General features: G+C 34.6%; 1 protein-coding gene across 4 annotated transcripts in view; it reads left to right on the plus strand.

The window, feature by feature from the left end:
* Positions 1-17,487, plus strand: part of LOC144971511 (transmembrane protein 203-like) — a 21,475-nt gene extending 3,988 nt beyond the window's left edge. For 2 of the 4 annotated variants that reach the window (XM_078912489.1, XM_078912490.1), the window contains exons 2-3: positions 10,026-10,265; positions 12,135-17,487. In XM_078912489.1, coding sequence (XP_078768615.1) covers positions 10,032-10,265; positions 12,135-12,302 — 402 coding nt within the window. In that variant the 5' untranslated portion in view covers positions 10,026-10,031 and the 3' untranslated portion in view covers positions 12,303-17,487. Of the gene's footprint in view, positions 1-913; positions 999-1,464; positions 1,535-3,798; positions 7,362-10,025; positions 10,266-12,134 lie in introns of all 4 variants that reach the window. The other 2 variants (XM_078912487.1, XM_078912488.1) reach the window with 2 other exon arrangements.
* Positions 17,488-22,500: the final 5,013 nt, after the last annotated feature.

Consider the following 22,500-nt stretch of genomic DNA (forward strand, 5'->3'; position numbering starts at 1 on the left):
GCTATGACTATGGCCTCAACATCCGGGTCACCCGTTGCCCAAACAATGTTTCTGTCGTCTGCTATTTCAATCGAGGGAATTGGTGGAGAATTCGATATCGTACGATTTTTTTGTTCCAGCTCTAAAAATCTCATGAAAATTGATTGAGGTAAGGGACATTTTTTTGGTTTTATTTAATAATGTAATAATTTATAATATTTCTTAATTCACATTATGAAGTGAAAATTTTCCGTTTGTTTAACATTTGAACAGTGTGTGTACGAGGTTTCAATTGAAATGGCCGCCCCTCGAATTTTTAATGTGCCCTCGTAATATTTTTAATTCTAGCTCTAAAAAATGTAATGAAGTTAATGGAAGTGAGGGACGATTTTTTGTTTTATTTAATAATGTAATAATATTTCTTAATTCACATCTATGAAGTGATAATTTTCCATTTGTTTAACATTTGAACAGTGTGTGTACGAGGTTTCAATTGAATTGGCCGACCCTAGAATTTTTTATGTGCCCTCGAGTAATTTTTGTTATTCCAGCTCAAAAAATGTAATGGAAGTAAGGGACGATTTTTTTGGTTTTATTTCATAATATTTCTTAATTCACATCTATGAAGTGATAATTTTTCTTTTGTTTAACATTTGAACAGTGTGTGTATGAGGTGTCAATTGAATTGACCGACCCTACAATTTTTATGTGCCCTTGTAATTTTTTTTATTTCAGCTCTAGAAATGAGGTTTCAGTTTCAGTGAAGTTTAAAAATAATCTTATTTTTGTACTTTTATATTTACCAAGTATTGCATTCAGAAAAATCAGTTTTTCTCTAATAATTGTAAATAATATAAAGGAAAAAAATGTTTTTAGTAGCATTTACTTTCTTTTTCTGTTTTGTACACCTCATCTTTAATTGTTTTTCATACAGTTTGTTTAGTGTGTGAATGGACTAAGTAGATTCTTGTTGTGGAATTTGCTGCAATCCTGTGCATTAACTCGATAGGGCATTGAAGGTAGGATATTTTAATTTATTACACACCCCTCCCACCTGCCCATCTTCTATTTCTGGAGGGGGGGGGGGGGGGAGCAGATTGCATCGTTTGTATTATTTTTCTTTTTTTGCTTTAACTCTATGTATTTGTCATTCTTATTTTCTGCTTTTAACATATCAAATTCTACCCATACAATCTGTATTTTTATTCTGATACACAAGGTGACAGTACAAAATACCAGTCTAAAGTGTGACCCATAAAGATCAGACATCGTTGTCTAATTTCTAGTCAGTGAGATGGCAGTCTGAGCTTTGTCATTGATAGATGTAGTAGATAGACTTCTTTTGTTAACATCAGTCAGTGATTCTTTCAGGTTTGCCCTTACATGATAAAACCTCTGATTATGAACTATCAATCGTGCTTTTCAAGCAACATCTCAGTATTTTTTCCTTCTTTTGAATGACCATCTTAATTGTTTTCCATACAGATTGGTCTGAGAGTTAAGTCTGTAGATTCTACCTGCTGGTATTCGTTTTAACTTTGATTGGATATTGAAGGTAGGATACTTTAATTTATACACCCTCCACCCTTTTTTAAAAATCTAATGGTATTTCATACTTTTTCTTTTTACCCCCCCCCCCCCCCCCCCCCCCCACTGTACCGCAAGGTCTTGTTGCATCCATTATAATTGGTTGTGGAATTAACATTTGTGATTTATAAAAAGTGCTATTTAATAGTTGTTTGGCTTTGTCATCATTCAGGTGTATTTGATATCGTCAACAAGGGCAACATCAAACTCTTTCTATATATATAGCTTTAGCTGCAAAGAATCAAGAGGTGAGTTGTCTCAAAATTAAAATATCTTTTTTTTCTTCTCTTTTTTAAAAGAAAAGTCGAGCACATTCATGAAGATTTTTTTCTCAAATGATCAGCCCCACAAACTGACACAATCCATGTTAAAAGTATTATCCATTGGTTTACCATTGTACCAATGACAGGGTATTATGGTTATTCATGAAGCATTTTATATTAAATCCTCTAGAGATGCACAGTATAATCCTTTCTTTAAAAAATATAGCCTTGTGGAGAACATTGTGCTTATTTGAGTCAATAAAAAAATTGATACGGCGCACAACTCTACTGAAAGATTTGAAAATTAGAAATGTATTTTTTACAGATAGATAAACAGATAACTTGATTTCCTTTTATAATTTAAAGTCAGTTTGAAAGTTCGTTAAGTCAAACAGATATCATAAAAAATTTACCGAAGACACTAACAACTCTATCTGTCCAGTAGAGTCCTTACTTCCGTTGTGTTGATTTAGCGGTGATCAGTGTTGTTATGTATTAGTGTGTTCTCATTGCGTGTATGTTTATGTGTGTGCGTGTGTATGTATGTGTGTGTGTGTGTGTGTGTGGTGTATACATGTGTGTGTGTGTGTGTTTTGGAATGTGGTTGCGTGGAAGAAAAAAAAAAGGGGGGGGGTGTCCATCAAGTAGAGAAATTCCTGAGCAAGGGGAGGAAGGGGGTGTGTTTGCTAGGAACTGTCAGATTGGCATTTTTCAGCAAATCGTGGCATTCATAGTGATATAATTCACTTGATCACATGACGGTATTCGGATTTACAGAAATTTTAAACAAGTTTCACCGATTAACAACATCAACTAATATTACTGCTGATATTACTGTCGTTTTTATGCCATCGATGTGATTTTTTTGTGATTATTATTGCCCTGGGAAATATTTAGTTAAACATTTCGGCAAACTGTCAATTGGTTCTGTCTAGCTTCTAGCCCGAACAAACCAAAAGTAGACAGATTCGGGGACTTGATATTTTTCGCGTCCGTTTCAGATTTTCCTTTGACCTCACATAAGTAAAGGGGAGACATTCCAAAAGCTCCTTCATCCCCAGTATTCATTCAATTTGTATTTTCACCGTTGATCTTTTGTCAGGCGTTTATTTATTCAATTTGTCATCATATAAAAGCGTTTTATAAACTCTAGAACAAACCTTGATAGATTTGTGAAAGTTTAAAATTTCCTAATTTGACCATTGTTTTGATTCTCGGCCGCCATTTTAATTTGTGAAGTATTGAAGGTAGTGCAAAGCACTCACAAGTAAAGCGTGGTAAAGACTTGCGACTTATTTATATTGATATCAACTGACTGATAAACTAAAATCATGCCGAATAAAGCATGGCAGCGACGACAAGCACATCGATTAAAATGTGCATCTAATCGTAATCAAGCTAATCAAGAAAATGATTCTGGCAATATCGAATGAAAATAGTTCTTTCCCCCGCGAAATTGCGGGCTTTTTACTAGTAATAATAATAATAATAATAATAATAATAATAATAATAATAATAATGATGATGGTAATAAAAATAATAATACTTTGTTCTATCTTTTTGGAAATTCTTTGTACAGACGTAAGGTACATGATAAAAATCCAATTAATATTTGCAAGAATATCACAAAGCATTAAGAGTAAAAGTAAATTTATATGGTCATCAGAATTTTTAAAGAAATGAAAGAATGGTAAATATCATAAATAGCATTTAGATTAAGCCTACATATTTGTAAGGAAAGGTATAGCAATAAATTTATCGTTGTAAAATGAATATAAAATTGCAAGGTTTTACAAACAAATGAATTTGTAAAATTCTTATTTAGTTATTACAGAATTAAAGCATTACATTTGCTTTTTTGTTTTAGTAAAGTAATTCAAAGATGTATTTAGAGATAAAAATCAACAGAACAAAGCTAATTTTACCATCTTTATATAATTTATTTTAAAATCTCTTTTTCTCCCCACAGACCAGTTAAGGCTTGGTGTCCAAGACAGCCTGTCAGGTGTGGTCATTAGTGGCAAAATACTCATTCAATCCAGATATGCCTCACCAGATGATGCATGAGTTTTTTTGGTTCATTTGTTTTTCAACGAGTGCAAAAGAAGTATCCTGAAACCATTCTGAAAAATCAAGAGCTTTCTGCTTTCGACATTAATAAAATGTAATATAATTGTTATTCGCTGAAGAGGAGGTTTGAGCCCAAAACTTTCTGTGTTTGGTATTTTGTTCTTTTTGGAAGTTATTATATTCATTTTTGTACAAGAAAAATAAGTATTATTATTGGCTGAAGAAGGGATTTGAGCCCGGAACGTTCCGTATTAAGTATTTTATTCTTCTTTGAGGTTGTTATATTCATTTTTGTACATTAGAAGTAAAAAAAAAGTATTATTATTGTTATTTGCTGAAGAAGGGATTTGAGCCCGGAACGTTCCGTATTAAGTATTTTATTCTTCTTTGAGGTTGTTATATTCATTTTTGTACATTAGAAGTAAAAAAAAAGTATTATTATTGTTATTTGCTGAAGAAGGGATTTGAGCTCAGAATGTTCCTTATTAAGTAGAGCACTCACTTCACATGCAAAGGGACTGAGACTGAGATCCATCCCGGGTGCAATCGAGATATTTTTTTGATCCCCCTGACTACCCAGCTGTGAATGGGTAGCAAGGTCTGTTAAATTGCTTGCTACCTGTTGGATAGGACATTAATCCATCACAAAGTACTTTCCACCAAATCCATTCATGCTATAGAAGCCGGGTTAAACTCCATGAGCCAGGATATCCATTTTTGTACATTTAGAAAAGTCGACAACTTCTAGCATTTTAATCTTTTTTTTCTAGGCATGTGAGCTTTTAAAAAAATATTTTCTTTTCTATTGAACAGATCCCTTGTTTAAATAAAAAGGTGTAGTTTTGGACACAATTTTTGATCCACTTTTTCTCTTTGTGATATGTATCAGTTTCCCCTCACTGTTTGGACCATATCTCAAAAACTATAAGTGCCACAATCATAAAACCTATATGAATTTTGATTGTTTTTGTGCAAGGAATCCAATGAAACCATTTTCAGAATGATTTGACAACTTTGAAAATTTAGTGAGACTACCTAAGCGTATTCATTGTAAAACTAAAAATGTCTTTGATTTAGCACCGAGTTTTGTTATAAATGTCTATTTCCGTTTAGAATTAGAATGTTTCAGTTTGGTCTTCATCTGACCGTACTTAGCTCCATAACAATATAAGTATAACAAATATGCAAACTCTAAACTAAAATCTAAGAGTTCTAAGACCTTGAAAGGAACGATGGTTCCACAGCTAGCAGTGACTCTGAAAACGACTTTTGCTAAAGTATTCACGAGAGATCTCTCAAACTTTTATAACTTTGAGCGGAGTGGCATTGATGAGTTTTTTGAAGACACCATTATCACTGAAAAGCAGGTCCTAGAAAACCTAAAAAAGATAAACCCCTCTAAAGCAATGGGGCCAGACAAGATCCACCCTAAATTACTGAGAGAGGCATGTAATGAACTTTCCAAGCCCTTGACATTACTTTTTAATAAGTCACTTGCTGAACAGACACTCCCAATCGAATGGAAAAATGCTCAAGTATGTCCTAATTACAAGAAAGGTAAAAAATCAGAATCAGACCAATCTAATTACAGACCAGTAAGCCTGACCTCAGTAATCTGCAAGCAAATGGAATCTTGTCTTAGAGAAGCCATAATTAACTTTATGAACCCCTTTTTGTCATATAACCAGCATGGGTTTCTTAGTGGACGCTCTTGCACTACCCAACTCCTTGATTGTATTGGAGAATGGACTCAAATGCTTGACACACGGCTGTTCGTTTTACCACATATCGTTCCTTTTAATTTTCATGCTACCTGCGTGATTCATCACGCCGCACAGTGCCAGACCAGGGGTCAACGAGGTTGAAGTCACTGTTGGCGAACAAACGTAATAAGTGATATACCATTGTCCTTTTCCTCATTTTCTCTCCACTGTTACATGTCATATGATATACCCACAGATATAGAATAAAAAGAATTGTAAATTCCAACCACAGCTCCATTAACTGTTAAAATTGCCAGGTCATGCGATTATTATAACACAAATTTTAGTTTTGTAGAGTGGCTCGACTGAGTACCAGTGATTGGCATACGCAATTTTTAATTTAATTACTGCGAAATGTTAGTCATAGATTATTTGCTTATAAATTGTGGTATGATTACTTAAAAATAATAAACTTCATCATGAGTAAGTTTGAAGATGGCGATTATTATATGTTTTAAATGGTGATGCCATGAATATAGTTGTTCTAGTAGAGAGTCATTGACATCAGGCATTATCAAATGAAGATTGAAGGACATATAATATTTGTTCTAATATACTTTAAATTCACAATGTGGTGTACCCGATCATTTAACCTCACTGTTATTGACGCCCACTGTCGTCTTTATCGTGACCACCACCATCACCCATGTCCCCAGTACAACTAGTATCGTCACCATCACCACCACTGCCCCAACCCACACACTAAACCAATCGTTAAGAACACAATCACACTGCTGTCTTAAAAAAAAAATAACACACACACACATTATTAAAATTTTGGCCAGAAAACGTGTTCTCATCACATCAAAAACTCCGAACCTGGTGTTGGATTGAACAGGGTCATTATAAATGATCGATATTTAAAGTACGAGTTTTCTGGCCAAATTTTTAAAAATGAAACGTGTCAGGGTTTTTTCCGAATATGTCACAAGTATTAGCCCGACCACAGTATCACCATAATTTTCAGCAGCATCAGTACTACTACCAACCCTAAACCACCAGCATAATGTATTTTGTTGCCATCACCACCGCCAGCATCATCTACCTCTGATAATAGAATCAATTGAACTGTCAACCAAAATGTCGCTATCCACCACATTAAAACTATCCTCACATTAAGACAAAAACTGGCTAAAATCAGAGAGTGAAAAATGTCCATATAAACTGGGCTGGTTATGAAAGTTGGCCACACATGATAAATATTATAATACTGTATTATAGTACCTGTACTAGCATTCCACTGCACTATACTATATTATTATTATTACTACATTGTACTGGTCATTGGTTGTGTGAATACACATAGAACGATATAAATGGATCTCAATCCCAAGGTATTCTTAATGTTTGCATCTCTTCAACTCTTCTGTACTCTGTAAAAAATACTTAAATTTTGGCCAGAAAACTCGTTCTTCAAATATCAATCGAATAATTTGACCCTCATCTTGTCAAAAACTATAAAACCTGAGACTTCATCTTAATTAAAACTCTCAAACTTAAAACCGCAAGGAAGTCTCAGGTTTAAGAGTTTTTGACACGATGAGGGTCATTTTGATCAATATTTGAAGGACAAGTTTTCTGGCCAAATTTGTTAAAATGACCTTTTTTGTCAGAGTATGACAGAACTGTGGAAGATCAAAAGAACAAACTAGAGTCCAGAAAATATTTGATGTTTGATTTCATTACACACCCATCTTAGGTATTCACCATTGCTTTTGATATTTTCCTCAGTATCTACTTTACCATTAATCTCTTACTCTTATGATTTTTAAAAGTTGAACAAATATTGTGTATGTTTGTTATCTATTTTTGTCATGCCCGGGTGTGATTAGTGTCCTGACACCTATCACCCAGATAATGATTGAATATAGGGAATCCAGACTTTTGCATAGATGAATTACTAACTTTAAAGGTTCTTAGCACATAGGCGCACATAGTTTTGAATGGCTTTTCTATAATGAATTTTAAGTTAGTCCAAGACAAGTTTTTAAAGCCATCAAGCTTTATTCAGTTATTCTTGATGCAGTAGTTAAGGCTGTGTAGAGCCTGAAACAAATGATTGAGTGTTTTTTTGTTTTTTTGCTTATAGTTGTTCAATATCTGTGTAGAGGAATTTTGTACATGGACATTTTTTGTTCAGTATCTTCACATTAAAGAAAAAAAGTTCATTTCATGATACACTATCATTAATGTATTATGATTGACAATGGTCAGTATTTTTGACAAAGACCACTGATAGGTGATCAGGTAAGCTAGCTTGATTTCTGAAACTTGACTGCTATGCAAAATGCTTGATAGTACCATAACACATTTGTCATTTAATTTTATTCAATAAAATGTCTATGTTACTAAATATTTTTATTCCTCTTCATTGACTTTATCTCAAAGCATTGTATACTTGGCAAAAAATAAAATAACGCACAACTAAATTCGATTTTAAATTGCATAAAAACAGCTTACAACATAACTAAGATTTTGCTGGTGGTTGCCAAATTAAACCACATGGATTTTCATATTTTTATAACTAGCTCATGAGTTATGAAGTGATATGTTGATCCTGGTTTGGAATTTCCATTTTCGAGTTCTGCGCATAATGCACCCAATTATAGGTGATTTCAGATGCGCTTCATCTGAGAGTTGCGAATGCTTTGGTGGCTATTGATGGCGTTTCAAGCTCGTTGATGATTGTCATATTGCTAGAGTATGTCAGGATACTCTCGTAAAACACAACATACAACTTCTTCTATACCAGCCTGATCACTCGATCTTAACTCCATTGAAAAGTTTGTGGGATGTTGTTGCAAGACAAGTAAGGGCCCCCATCACCACAAAAATGTAAGGAAATATTGGTGAAAGAATGGATGAAGATTCATCCAACTGAAGTATAAACTTAATAAGGTCAATGAACAGCAAGATAGAACATGTCATTCATGCCAAAGGAGACCAAACACATTATTAAATTTAAAAGATGAGAGGTCTGGTTATATGATTATAATGCAATTTGTGCTATAAAACTCGAAAATGAAATTTCCAGACTAAATAATACAAAGATCCTAATATTTATTGTAATTTTAAAGATATTTGTTTAAAATGGATTAAACACAATGACTGATTGTGCGCGTATTTTTTTTTTGTTTTGCCAAGTATATGTTGTGAATTATGGAACAAATTATAATCTTTGTATGAGTATGATTGATACAAACTGATGATGAAGCTGCCCTAAAAGTAAAAGAGCATGTTATGTTGAATACTAGGCAGAGTAGCAGTTGTGCCTACCCAGTGTCCTAATAAACGGCATCATATTCCCTCCCTCCACTAGTGGATTAACGTGTACAAGCACTACCTTTTTTCAAAATGAGCTGTTGGCAGCTTCTCTGAAGTGGTCTACTCCTTTATTCCTATATCTTCAATTAATTTTGTGAATTCTATCGTCTGCCCCTTCTCTCTTGTCTGGTTTCTGTCCCCCACTAGTATGCATTAACTGACTTTAAATACTATCAGTGTCAGGATCACTTTCTATCTTCGTACTGGGTACTGTTGTACACCAAGGGCGATAGAAAATCCTGGGTCGTGACAGACTATACATACTAAAAGAAATGAGATCATTTATATAGTGCTATATCCACCTACCGAGGTGCTGCTCAAAGCACTTCACAAGGGGTCCCAGATCAACAGCAAACAAAACACATGGGACAAGGCACCCGCCTGTAAGACGTTAGGCGTTTCACAATTGAAGGTAGTGTACAAATACAAAGCTGTTATTGACCTGGGACTCGTTTTACACATGATTATGTTGTTGGGGGCAAGCCTTCGAAAAATCGGGAGGAAAAAATCCGGCAAGCTCTTACTGAGATTCGAACTCCCGACCTTCGGATCAAAAGTCACTGAGCCATATTTCATCCTATATAATAGTATGTGAAAATTAATTTCTCCGTGATTTTTATTCCCATTTTGATTATAAACATTGAATAAGTACCTTGTGGCAACCGTATCTCACAATATGCAAAAAATTCATATAATTTTGATTGTCGACTTAAGGCCTCAAATTTTGATACATGAAAATGCTACCTTAAGTTGACCCCTCCCATGGTCGCAGTAAGAGCGTTCAAATCCTTAGAAAATTTATGGCAACCACTAAAAAACATTTATCTTTGGGGGTTTTATATGTCGGATTCAAACCCTACAGCCTTCTTGAAAGCATAAAATATAGCACAAAAATTATTTTACATCTAAAATATTTCCAAACGTAACAAATATAGCACTGGTCATCTTAGGGATTTTTTAATGGAGTCGACCTATTGCCGGATTAATCCTTATATATATATAATATAAAGATAATGTTCTTATGTGTTTAACTTTGCAGTTTACAATGTTGTTACGGTTGAAGGAAGTGGTTCAATGGACACGTATGACAGCTTTGGAGTTAATGCTTCATCTTATATCAGTTCTCATCTTCTCACCTTTGGTTGCAACAAAAATTGAAGGAGATCTTACTGTATCTTGGCCAGTCATATTCTCCCCACTCTTTATCTGTGATGGCTTGAATGCATATCTATGCGTTATTATATTTGTCAGACAGTATAGAGAATATGAGTTGAAGCAGGTAAGTGCAGAAAATATTTTAGCCTTTTCTGGATAAACTTTTTGCCATGTTAGTTTCCTAATCAAAATTATGATGGAATCAAGGAGGAACAACAATTAATTTGCAGGTTAAGTATTCTGCTGAATATAAAAAAACATAAAGATGAAAATGGAAAGCCTTTAGATTGAAACAGTTCAAACAATGGACGTTTTAGGTGCATACCCTTCATCAGCAATACAATAAACAGAGGAATGTCAAAAACAAATAAACAAAATGTAGTGAGAATTGTAGCATGTGTTTTCCTTGTTGAATGGAATATGAGAATGTATTCTGCTGATGCTCTTTTTCACTATAGAGGCCTTGAAAGTTTAATTTGCTGAGCAACTGACTCTAACTCTAAATAAAATGGACCATTTTAAAACTGGGTATAGTCAGGTAGGTCTTAAGAATACTCTCAGTCGGCAATGATTGGTGGAAATATTGATATCACCAATGTTCTATCCTAAACCTAAGGATAACAGTATATTTTTTATAGTCCTTTTAATGTTAATGCTTCACAAACTAGGTTAAACTTTGCCTTTATAGCTGTGACTTGCAATGAAATGAACATTTTCATGTGAAACTCGCAAATATTTAAAATTTTGCATTCTAAGTTGATACATATTTTTTTCTCGAGACTTTGATTTTGGCAAAAGTGACCATTAAAAAAATTCAAATGATAAAACAAAATAGAAAAGAATTTGATGCTTATGCCATCGGCTTGAGCGGTATATCGGCTTTCATGGCTGTAGTTTGATGTCATGAAATTTAGGAACAGTTTAATTAATTATGCCAGGTGTTTAGGAGAGGTTGCGGGGGGGGGGGGGGGGGGGGGGGGGGAAGGGGAGGTTTCTATGAATTTAGTATTACATTTGTCTTTGTAGTGTTCTGAGAATGTCTTAATTTTCATCTCATTTTATCAACATTAACTACACTCTCTCTGTGTTGCCTCCCCCCCCCCCCCCCCCCAGATAATGAGGGGTTGTTAACCAAAGCCAATTTATGAACAAAATATGGTGTCATAATATTTTTTTTTACAGCAACAAAAAACAGCAAAACGGCCTTGTTTAAACTTGCTACTATCTTAAGTTGTGATCTTCTCTTTCAAGTTGCATACCTGCCCCAGGCTCCGAAGGCTTCATGGGTTATATCTCTCCTCCGATCTCTTCTGTTAGTTTACCAGGTGACTTTCCCATGAAGTCCTTCAGTTGTGTCAGCAATGTTCTTCGTTGTCTTCTCCTAGACCCTTTACCTTGGATTTACCGCTTACCGCCACAAACTCATGCCTTCCCTTTCACACAGTCTTGTGTCCTTAGAAACTCAGTTGTCTTTCTATTATGACTCTGAGCAACAGTCTTTTCTTATACGTTTGTTTCAGGGCATCTTTATTTGTTTTATGTGCAGTGTATGGAATTCTTTGCGTTCTTCGCTATCACAACATTGATTTGGGATCAATTGTATCAAAATCAAAATAATGATGACGACAAATTGAACCTGATGCTTAAAATTACATTTGACGAATATCTTAATTGAGGAGAGTGAGTTTTGTTTCCTAAACATAAAAGAATTTAGATTTTCTAATTCAGATTATTTAGACCCTAAACTTAATTTTCATCATCTAGTTCATTCCAACATAATTCCTGATTGATACAGCTGGTCACATTTATTGTCTTCAAAGCATTTTGAAATGTTTGTTTGAAGTCGATGATACAGGATAAATTACAGGATTAATATTAACAATTTGCTTTTTAAGTGTTAACTTATTTTGTATCATTCTGGATTTTTACAAAATGACTATATAAGAATGTAACTGTAATTTTTTTTTTCTTTATTTCTTTTATTCATACACAGGCATGCTTGAGATTATCAAATTCATTGTCTGTCATCGCTCTGATTTTCACCTTCAAGCTCCTATTGTGTCAGAAACTTGAAAACGGAGGTTTGACTTGCTCTGAAGTGTTCGCCCCAGTATTTGTCTTATCACAAGTGTTTATGTTCAGAGCTTGTAGGATGCACTGACGTTTTACCCATCTACCTAAATGAAGCAAATGTGATTATAATTATAATGATTGTCCACATCTGTCAGCGTGGCTTTGGTTCTAATGTGTGGAATGTGGAAGCATTGTCGTGCTTGCTATTTGGAACCTATTGCTGCATTTCTGGTATCACAGACAAGGTGAACCAGAGGCTGAATATCAAATTTCAAATGTGAATTATGAGGGTGAGATGGTCGAGTGGATGAAGCATTGCACTTTCATCCAGTTTAATAATCAAAGATAAATGCAACACTTCTGTTTTGGGGATGGTATCGAGTTATGGGTAGGGGCCTACTTGTTAGATAAAGTCTTTGTCTTGGTCAAAGCTTTTGCCACTTTAATGTTTTAAAAACTTTCTGGAATGCATAACCATAATGAGACATGGGACCATCACATGGCATCTGATACAAAGATTGACTAAATGACATATAAACGTCAATAAACCACCTCCAGACTGAAGTAGGATGCAACGCATTTTAAGCATGGAAATTGATGGTTAAAGTATCTTGGCCACAAAATTGGTAGTCTTTCTCCTGGCAAACAGTTGATGCAGCTCGCAAAGAAAAAACAGTATGATGAGAGAGGCTAGGCTGATTGAACAAAGAAGTCGCTCTAAGACAAGACAACACCCCCCCCCCCCCCTAATACGGATAAAGATTGGATTCAAAGCCATAATTGGGAGGTTCTGCCACATCCTTCCCATAGTCCATATTATGGCTCAACATACTTCCATCTTTATGGATTCCTTAAAAAACTTTTAGCCATCAAAGATTCAGTGGAACAATATTGATAATATTAACTTTCATCTTTTTAACTTAATTTATTTAACTCTCTCAATCCTAGAGATTTTTGCTACTTTTCAAAATTGGAAATAAAATTGTACAGTCCACTCAGGATAATCGCAACACCTTGGGATCAGCGGGAATGTTGCCATTAACCGGAGTTGCAATTAACCGAAGTTGAGTTTCCTGTCCGCGATTGCAACATTTTACACAAATAGATGCTAAACTCAAACAAATCTTTGTAAACAAAGTTCTTAGTCCACCACAGACATAGCAATTTGATTGAAACAAAGCTATAATATGGCATCCCTGTATTCATTTTCACAAGCAAAAGAAGCATTGGTGCAAGCCGACATCTTAATCAGATTTGATTCACATTCAATCTTTTGTTCTCAACATTTGTAAGGGTCAAAGAGATTAGCCGTGAAGAGAGACGATAAGCCTATACCAAACTCGTTTGTCACAATGCACAGGATAACGCTCAGTCTCTCTTTACAACTGTCATTGTCTACCTGTTGTAAAATCTATGCCCATCCCCCTCGCCTCCTATTTAATGGCCACAGATGACATCAAAAAGCCATGCCCTCTTTTGTCTGAAATAGAATGGTGACACACTACATTAGCATTAAATCCCGCTCACTCTCAATTTTTCAACCTGTCACGATTTCTTCCATGATGAAATTAAATCATGATATTTTGTTTGATTGATTTATTGAATTTACCACTTTTTAGGACGAACATTTGTTGCGATTAATTGAAGTTTGTTGCAATTAATCAGTGACTTTTATATATAGAATTAATTCCGTTTCTTGGGAAATGTTGCGATTAACCGAGTTGCGATTATCCGCAGTGGACTGTATTAAAAATGAGCTTGTACATAGATAGATTTATTCAACTATCATTGACCTGTAAAAACTAAAAACATTAGCTTTGATACTACGCCTATAATTTGTCTCAGAAATATGTAATAAATAGGCATGGTGTAAATGTAACCTGGGTAAACAACGGATATAGTCGGTGTTAGGGTTGAGTGAGTTAATGCTAGGATTGGTATTGTGCCTTTGTACAAGTGACAAATCACTTAAAACAGCTCGACTAAAGTGTGGAAAATGAGCATAGGAAGTGATGTATATCTTGAAAATGATAATAGAAGAATCCGCAAGAGCTGTTTTTGTTTTGGCCATTCAAAGCCGTGAGGCCCATGAAGCTAATTTTTTATCTCGGTTTCTCTTTCGCGAAGCTGACAAAAGTAGTTGCTTGCTACCCTTTGGATAGGACACTAGTCTATTGTGAAGTACTTTCTAATGGGCCTAGTTACCCAATCACTGGTAGGTGGACGATCTCAGTCCCTTTGTGTCTGAAGTGAGTGCTCTGCCGAGATATCGGGATACCTGGTTTTAGTGTAATATTTTATAAAAATTCGGTTCTTGATTGGATGTCAAGGTAAACAATGGTGCTCATTTATTTGTTAGGTTAAGTTACTCATACAGTTAATTTTAAAGTATAATTTGAAATATTTAAGCGACCATTTTTGGAATTGTCTAAAAATGGTTATGGATGATTGTTATATGAGCAGTTGATGATTGTTATGAATAATTTATACAATGACTTAGATTAAATTGTCAGAAAAAACAATTTAATAAAAATAAAGCAATGAGCTTGTAGTATGTTGTTTTTGTGTGTTTGTGAATGTGTGTTTTCACAGTCGAGCAGAGTTTACATCGATCCTAATATTGTATGTGTGATATATGTACAGTGCAACTTCTGGATAACAACACCCCTGGATAGTGACATTGACACCTGGTCCAGATTTTATTTCGCTTTATATTATCAGTAGTAAAAACTACAAAATAGCGACATATGTTTTAGTAAAACCCATGTTTATCGATAATCGGCAATTGACACCAATGGTTGATTTTAAAAATCTATCCGCATAGGCAACATTGTTTCCAATTAGCGTCATCTCGTACTCTTGGCCAATACACACGCTTCCTTTCCGATCAATGCGATGTCCTACTCGAGCCTACACATGATTACATACCAATAAAATCACTTTATAGTTATAGCTGTTGCCACCATGCTATTAACAGTACAGTCATTACCAACAAGTGCGGCTATGTGGTCTAGTGGTATGACACTCGCTTTCAGATCGGAAGGTCCTGAGTTCGAGCCTCGCTTGGCGCATAGTTGAGTCCTTGGAAAAGGCTCTTTACTCATATTCTTTCACTGTACTCAGGTGTAAAATGAGTACCTGGTCGTTAACAGCATTGTCTCTGTGCGAAAAAAATTGTAATATCGCCTAACAGGCATCATGTCTCGTTCTACGTGTTTCTGTTGGTCATGGACCCCTTGTAAAGCGCTTTGAACACGTTTAGTGGATATTGCGCTGTATAAAAGCTCAAGTTTTTTTGTTTTTTACCGATCACCAGTCACTGACAACCCTGCTGATGTATCAAGAAGAAGACATCTACCCTGATCAAGAAAAGAAAAGTCCTTACTATTGATGACAAATAGCCAAAATAAAAGAGGGGGGAAAAAAACAAATATTTTTAATGTGGCTACGTGTTCCTTTGTATTATTAAATGCCGTTTAATGAATAAGCTACACACTTGCCCGGATAAATTACAGAGGGAATGTGGCATTCGAGATTTCCCTGTTTTCCATCATCTTGAAAACTCCAGAATAATGACAATTTTTCAGGTCTTGGGTGATTTCTTTATCCGGGAGTTGCACTGTACATATATTTTTTAAAATGTTGGTACAAATTTGAATTTGTAGATAACGATGATTAGAGTATGAAATAATGTGATAAACAAAATTATATGACATTAAGTTTTAATACCATTATTATTATAATTATTGTTATTATTATTATTATTATTATTAATTATTATCACTGGGTGGGGATCCTGACCTCCCATAGTGGGCAGGGAGGTACAGCTGTGTCTTCTATCCCCCCATACCCGTTTTCCAATTGTTTCCTGTCATTGTCTTGGAATGAGATTACTTAGTTTTGTCCCGATCCTTGCCGGAGTTCCTTGGCTGGGAGGAAAACAGTCGAATGTATAGTTATAGTTTTGAGAGATGATATTTTTTTCTTGTAAATCATCTCTCTGTTATGCATTGTATTATGTTTAGTTTGCATATTATATTATATGATTGGTAAACATTTGAGTGTATTCCTCTTAGTTGGGACATGTGCTTGTGTTTGGATAAGACTTTTAGGTGATCTCAAACTAAGTACTTTGACTGTGTGCTCTTGGAATCTACATCTGTTTCCTACCTATTTGAACCAATTCCCCTTTGTCTTACCTTTTCTTTTGTGCTTTAATTGTATTTCTAGAACTTTTTACTATCCCGTTTTCTTCCTTTTTACTGGTGCTGATATGACCGTAATGTGTTGCAAGCGTCGTAAAACCCTTAAAAACATAAACATTATTATTATCATCATCGTCATTATTATTATTATTATTATTATTATTATTACTATAACTGTTACAACTACTATTATGAACAAGTAATATTATAAAACCTGAACCCGGCCTGTCCTGGTCTGGCATTTTATGCATTACACCACTCAACCCAAGTCATTAATGATTACTCTGAAAACAAATACAACTGGGTGGGGTTCCTGACCTCCCATAGTGGGCAGGGAGGCACGTAGCTACTGTGTCTTCTATCCCTCTATATCAATGTTTTCCAACATGCTTTCTGTCTTTGTCTTGGAATGAGATTACTTGGTTTTGTCTTGACCCTGATTGGGAGGGAAACAATCAATATATAGTTAGAGTTTTGGGAGGTGATATTGTTTGTCTTGTAAATCATGTCTCTTTCCTGCATTGTATTATTTTTGTTTGGCATATTATATGATTTGTAAACATTTTAGTGTGTTCCTCGTAGTGGGGACCTGTGCTTGTGTCAGGTAAGGACATTTAAGTAAACTGATAGTGTGATTTTGGAATATTCGTCTGTTCCCTATTTGAACTAATTCCACTCCGTCATCCTTTTTCTTTGTTACTTCAATTGTAATTCTAGAACTTTTTACTATCCCATTCTCCTCCTTTTTACTGGTGCTGATATGACCTGAATGTGTTGCAAGTGCCGTAAAACCCTTTAAAACAAAAAAAAAAAAAAAAAAAAAAAACAACAAATACAATGGTGTTGGACAGGTTTCTTGTTCTTTATAAAATCAAAAATTAATTGAATAAGTCATTGATTTTGAGAGTTAAACATGCTACATTGAACACATTTCTCTCTTTTATTGTACGTTACAAGATACGCATAATGCTCAGACATGAACTTGTTTCATGTATAAAAATAAAATATTGTTTCAAGTACCTACTGTTTCATTCTTTTTGTAAATAAATATGTCTTCACTCATACAAACAGGTATGACTTTATTAATGTATGTGTGTATAGTTTTGTTTTTTTTAATTCAATGTGCATACTCTGTGAAACACTGATTTTCTTTAGGTGTAGGAAACTCTTTCTCTTGGTTTGGGTTTTTTTTTATCGATCCAACTTTTCTGTTCATGCCATCCCTTCCACTTCCACTTTATATATATACACAATCAAGCATGGTTTCCTTCAACTTCTCAGGGCAAGTAAATGGGGTTCCTGACCTCCCATAGTGGGCAGGGAGGTACATACTGTGTCTTCTATCCCCCTATGTCTGTTTTCCAACATGCTTCCTGTCTTTGCCTTGTTATAGGTTCTTGAATAGTTTAAGGGAGCGTCAGAGAGAGAGAGGGGGGGGGGGTGTGGGAGAGAGAGAGAGAGAGAGAGAGAGAGAGAGAGAGAGAGAGAGAGAGAGAGAGAGGACTGCTTTGTAAGTAGCAACTTGTACTCGTACAATTGTTTTTTCTTTTCTGAGGCACAGCCGTGCTCAGGCTAGTGCTGATCGATGGGAAAAGTGACCAAATAGAACCTTACTTGGGTAAATAATGCTAAAACCGATCTCCTTGGAAAACTCATCGGTTTTGATAATCACAAAAATTCTAACGGACTAGGTAAGATAGATATTAATGTTAAGGAAGATGCCTCTACATTCTTTTAAGAACTCCATTTTAGGGCTAGTAGAAAGGAAGAAATGGGATACCAGTAAAAAAAAAAAAATTATAGTTTTACAAGATATGATGGACAATGAACAATAGACTAGCCCTACAACTACAAGACAAAGGAAAATGAAGGATTTTGAAAGAAAAGGATATACAGCCGTGCTCGAGGCCAGTGATCGATGTGAAAAGTGACCAAACAGAACCTTACTTTAGCAAACAATACTAAAACTCTGAGCATTTTGGAAAACTCATCGGTTTTGTTAATCACAAAACTTCTAACGGACTAGGAGAAATTTAAAATAGATATAAATGTTAATGTTAATTTTAAATTAATTGGAGAAACATTATTCTCTGTGTGGCCAAATTGGCTGGGCCAATGGCTATCTGGCAGCAGGCGCCCGATTTCGAACAACTCTCAATCAAGGCTTTCCGAGAGTAAATAAAATGTTGTAAATGATAATGATATCGTTAAGCCGTTGAATTGCCATAAATTTTATGCCTGTCCATTTCTGATGATACCTATAATAGGCTCAGTATCAATGTCGTCAGTAGCGTTTAAGGTAAGTATAGACGATAATATTTGGTCCTTTGAAAATATTTTTATTTCCGTTGGACTGAATACACAGCTGTGTTTTCAGTCCACAGGTGGACTGAAAACACAGTTCCTGTTTTCTTTCTTTTTTTTTTTTTTTTTTCTTTTTTTTTTTTTTTGTCATGCAATAAAAAAAAAAAAAGAATAATAATGAATAACGGAAAGGAGGAGAAACTTGATAACGAATAGATTATTCCATTTTTGGGCAGCGTGGCTCAGCGGTCTTTGCTTCGTACCCGAAAGGTACCGAGTTTGATCAACCGCCGCTGCGCTGTGTGGCCTTGAGCAAGTCACCTCGCCCTAGCTCGACTTGCGGCGCTGCACTGCGGCTGATGCCTGGGTTATTCCAGCCTTCCCTTGGTATAGACCCTAGATACAAATTTCCCATGAATAAAGGGAATTTTATTTTATTTAGTTATTATTATAAGAATATACTGAAAATAACAAAACTTGTGTACGCAGTTTTAAAGTACGGCTTTTTAAATCGTAACAGTAACACGGACTATAAGACGTGGGTGGGCACTTCAGATTCGTATTAGGATTGATTGAATTAATGCGATGACGTTTCCACGTCTTCATATATTTCATCTCTGCCACTTTATCATTCATCGCTTAATCGTAATCGCAGTCCTACTGTCAGATTATATCAATGGTGTGTGTCAAGGTAAAGTGCTCACAACATCCGCCAGTCGGATATATTGTACCAACACACAAAACCATGTGTTATAGTCTGATTGAGATACAAAACCATGTGTTATAGTCTGATTGAGATACAAAACCATGTGTTATAGTCTGATTGAGATACAAAACCATGTGTTATAGTCTGATTGAGATTGATTGAATATTCATAAAAATGGCTGGCTAAAAATAATAACAAAGACCTGAGTGGCGTCAATTTCGTTCCATCAATAAGTTAATGAAGGCTACGCGTTGATTTGATTGACTCAAAACAAAAACAACTTCCATGACAGCATGACCATTTCACAATCATTGTGTCCCCTCACCAACATTAAATTTAGATAATATATAATCATAATATGATCTCTTCATCATCACCATTACACCATCATAAAAGGGAGCACGTGAAAAAAACAACAAAAAAACTGGTTCCAATCTCAATGGGTACCAAACTTGTGTAATAGATTTTCTGGTCTCAGAGTCATGGATCTTATTTTCTAAATAAATAATGGTCGCCAATCAAAGAGCATAATCTATCCTCTTTTACTTCCCGTAATCCTTCTGTATATACATTCTGCTTCTAACTGAAACTTGGTTACATTTACATACACTTCCCGAGAGTTTGGAACAGGAAGAAGATCGTCACGTTGTCGTTGTGCAGGAGCTTGAGTACCTTCATGATCCTGAAGGTGATGCCAGCCCAGAAACAATCATGCCATGTTATCGCTGATCACAAAGCCCAAAAGATCTATATTTGATTTATGTTTGTAGGTGAGGTATTGGGGACAAAATGTCCTGTGCTATAATAATGTAGAGTCTGTGATCTGTTAAACAAGGAGATACATTAAATTACTTTAATCATCATCATCATCATCATCATCATCATCATCATCATGTCCCGCCCTTCACTGCGCTAGCGGCAAGTCGATTTAAATGACCCTCATCTTGGTAAAAAAAACAAAAACTCTCAAACCTTGGACTTCGCGATTATTATTATTATTATTATTATTATTATTATTATTATTATTATTATTATTATTATTATTATTATTATTATTTTTACAAGTTCAGAGGGTAGAGCGAATTAAAAACAGAGAGGAATTACTACTGCCACTACTACTTGTAAAGCGCTTTGAGCACGTTTAGCGGATATTGCTCTATATAAAAGCTCAAGTTACTACTACTACTACTACTACTACTACTACTACTACTACTACTACTACTACTACTACTACTACTACTACTACTACTACTACTACTACTACTACTACTACTACTACTATTACTACTACTACTACAACCTACTAATACTACTACTATTACTACTGATTAACCTCTCATTTCTCCTTCCACTGGTCTGGTCCACGATTTAAAATATGCCGCATGAGGGCGCTGTAATCACTGCATATTATGTATATTTTAAAACAAAATTATAGTTGACCCTAGCCAAACGGCTCTAAAACAATACAAGTTAGAACTCTTATGATGTCTTCATCATATTTTTTGATAATGTTGCCATAACATTGCCATGTTTTAATATCTAATTCCACGTAACGAGATACAGCCACAAACCAGAATAAAACGCAGAAAAAACGTCCCATATTGTCCGTGTTTTTATTTTTATCTTTGTGACGTCATCCAGATAAATGGCATCTTTGAAACTGCATAACTTTGTTATATATTAATGGATTTTCAAAATTCAAAAAGATTTTTACTCAGTGGAGATAGGGCTTTGATGTAAGAGTAATATTTCCTACAAAAATAGAAAACAACAATTTTTATAGTCATTGCTACTGATAGGTACTCGCGTCTGTACTGACGGTACCAAAATGATGGAAAATGCCACTTTTTAAAATAACTTGGTCTACGACCAATAAATACACATTTCCTGCCCCATACTAGTCTATAGGCGTGTCTCTAGGCCAAAAGGAAAACAATTGATTGCGTATTTAGTCCCTGGCCCACGATTTAAAACATGCCGCCTGAGGGCGCTGCAATCACTGCAGAAAAATTGGCCTAAAATCGAATATTTAGTAATTCATGGATTGCTTCCCTTGATTCAGTGGTTCTAAAATACTCCTTGGTCCTCTCTTTTTCTCTATAATGATAATAATAATAATAATAATAATAATAATAATAATATAATAATAATAATAATAATAATAATAATAATAATAATAATAATAATAATAATAATAATAATAATAATAATAATAATAATTAATCGCGAAGTCCAAGGTTTGAGAGTTGTTTTTTTTTTTAACCAAGATGAGGGTCATTTAAATCGACTTGCCGCTAGCGCAGTGAATGGCGGGACATGATGATGATGATGATGATGATGATGATGATGATGATGATGTGATTTTGGTGGTGGTGGTGGTGCTGCTGCAACTGGTGGCATGGTGGTGGTGGTGGTGTTGAGGATACTGAGGATGATGATAATGTAGATTCTGTGATCTGTTAAACAAGGAGATAAATTTAATTACGTCAATATGGAGTTGATGTTAATCAGTAGTAGTAGTAGTAGTAGTAGTAGTAGTAGTAGTAGTAGTAGTAGTAGTAGTAGTTGCTGTTGTAGTAGTAGTAGTAGTAGTAGTAGTAGTAGTAGTAGTAGTAGTAGTAGTAGTAGTAGTGGCAGTAGTAACTCCTCTCTGTTTTTAATTCGCTCTACCCCTGAACTTGTACTACTATACTACTACTACTACTACTACTACTACTACTACTACTACTACTACTACTACTAATAATAATAATAATAATAATAATAATAATAATAATAATAATAATAATAATAATAATAATAATAATAATAATAATAATAATAATAATAATAATAATAATAATAATAATAATAATAATAATTGCGAAGTCCAAGGTTTGAGAGTTGTTTTTTTTTTTTTACCAAGATGAGGGTCATTTAAATCGACTTGCCGCTAGCGCAGTGAAGGGCGGGGAATGATGATGGTGATGATGATAATAATAATAATAATAATAATAATAATAATAATAATTATTATTATTATTATTTTTATTATCATTATTATTATTATTATTATCATTATTATTATTATT

Source organism: Berghia stephanieae, chromosome 4, assembly GCF_034508935.2.
Source record: "Berghia stephanieae isolate SIO BIC M18660-M18661 chromosome 4, UCSD_Bste_1.3, whole genome shotgun sequence".
Lineage (NCBI taxonomy): Eukaryota > Metazoa > Mollusca > Gastropoda > Nudibranchia > Aeolidiidae > Berghia > Berghia stephanieae.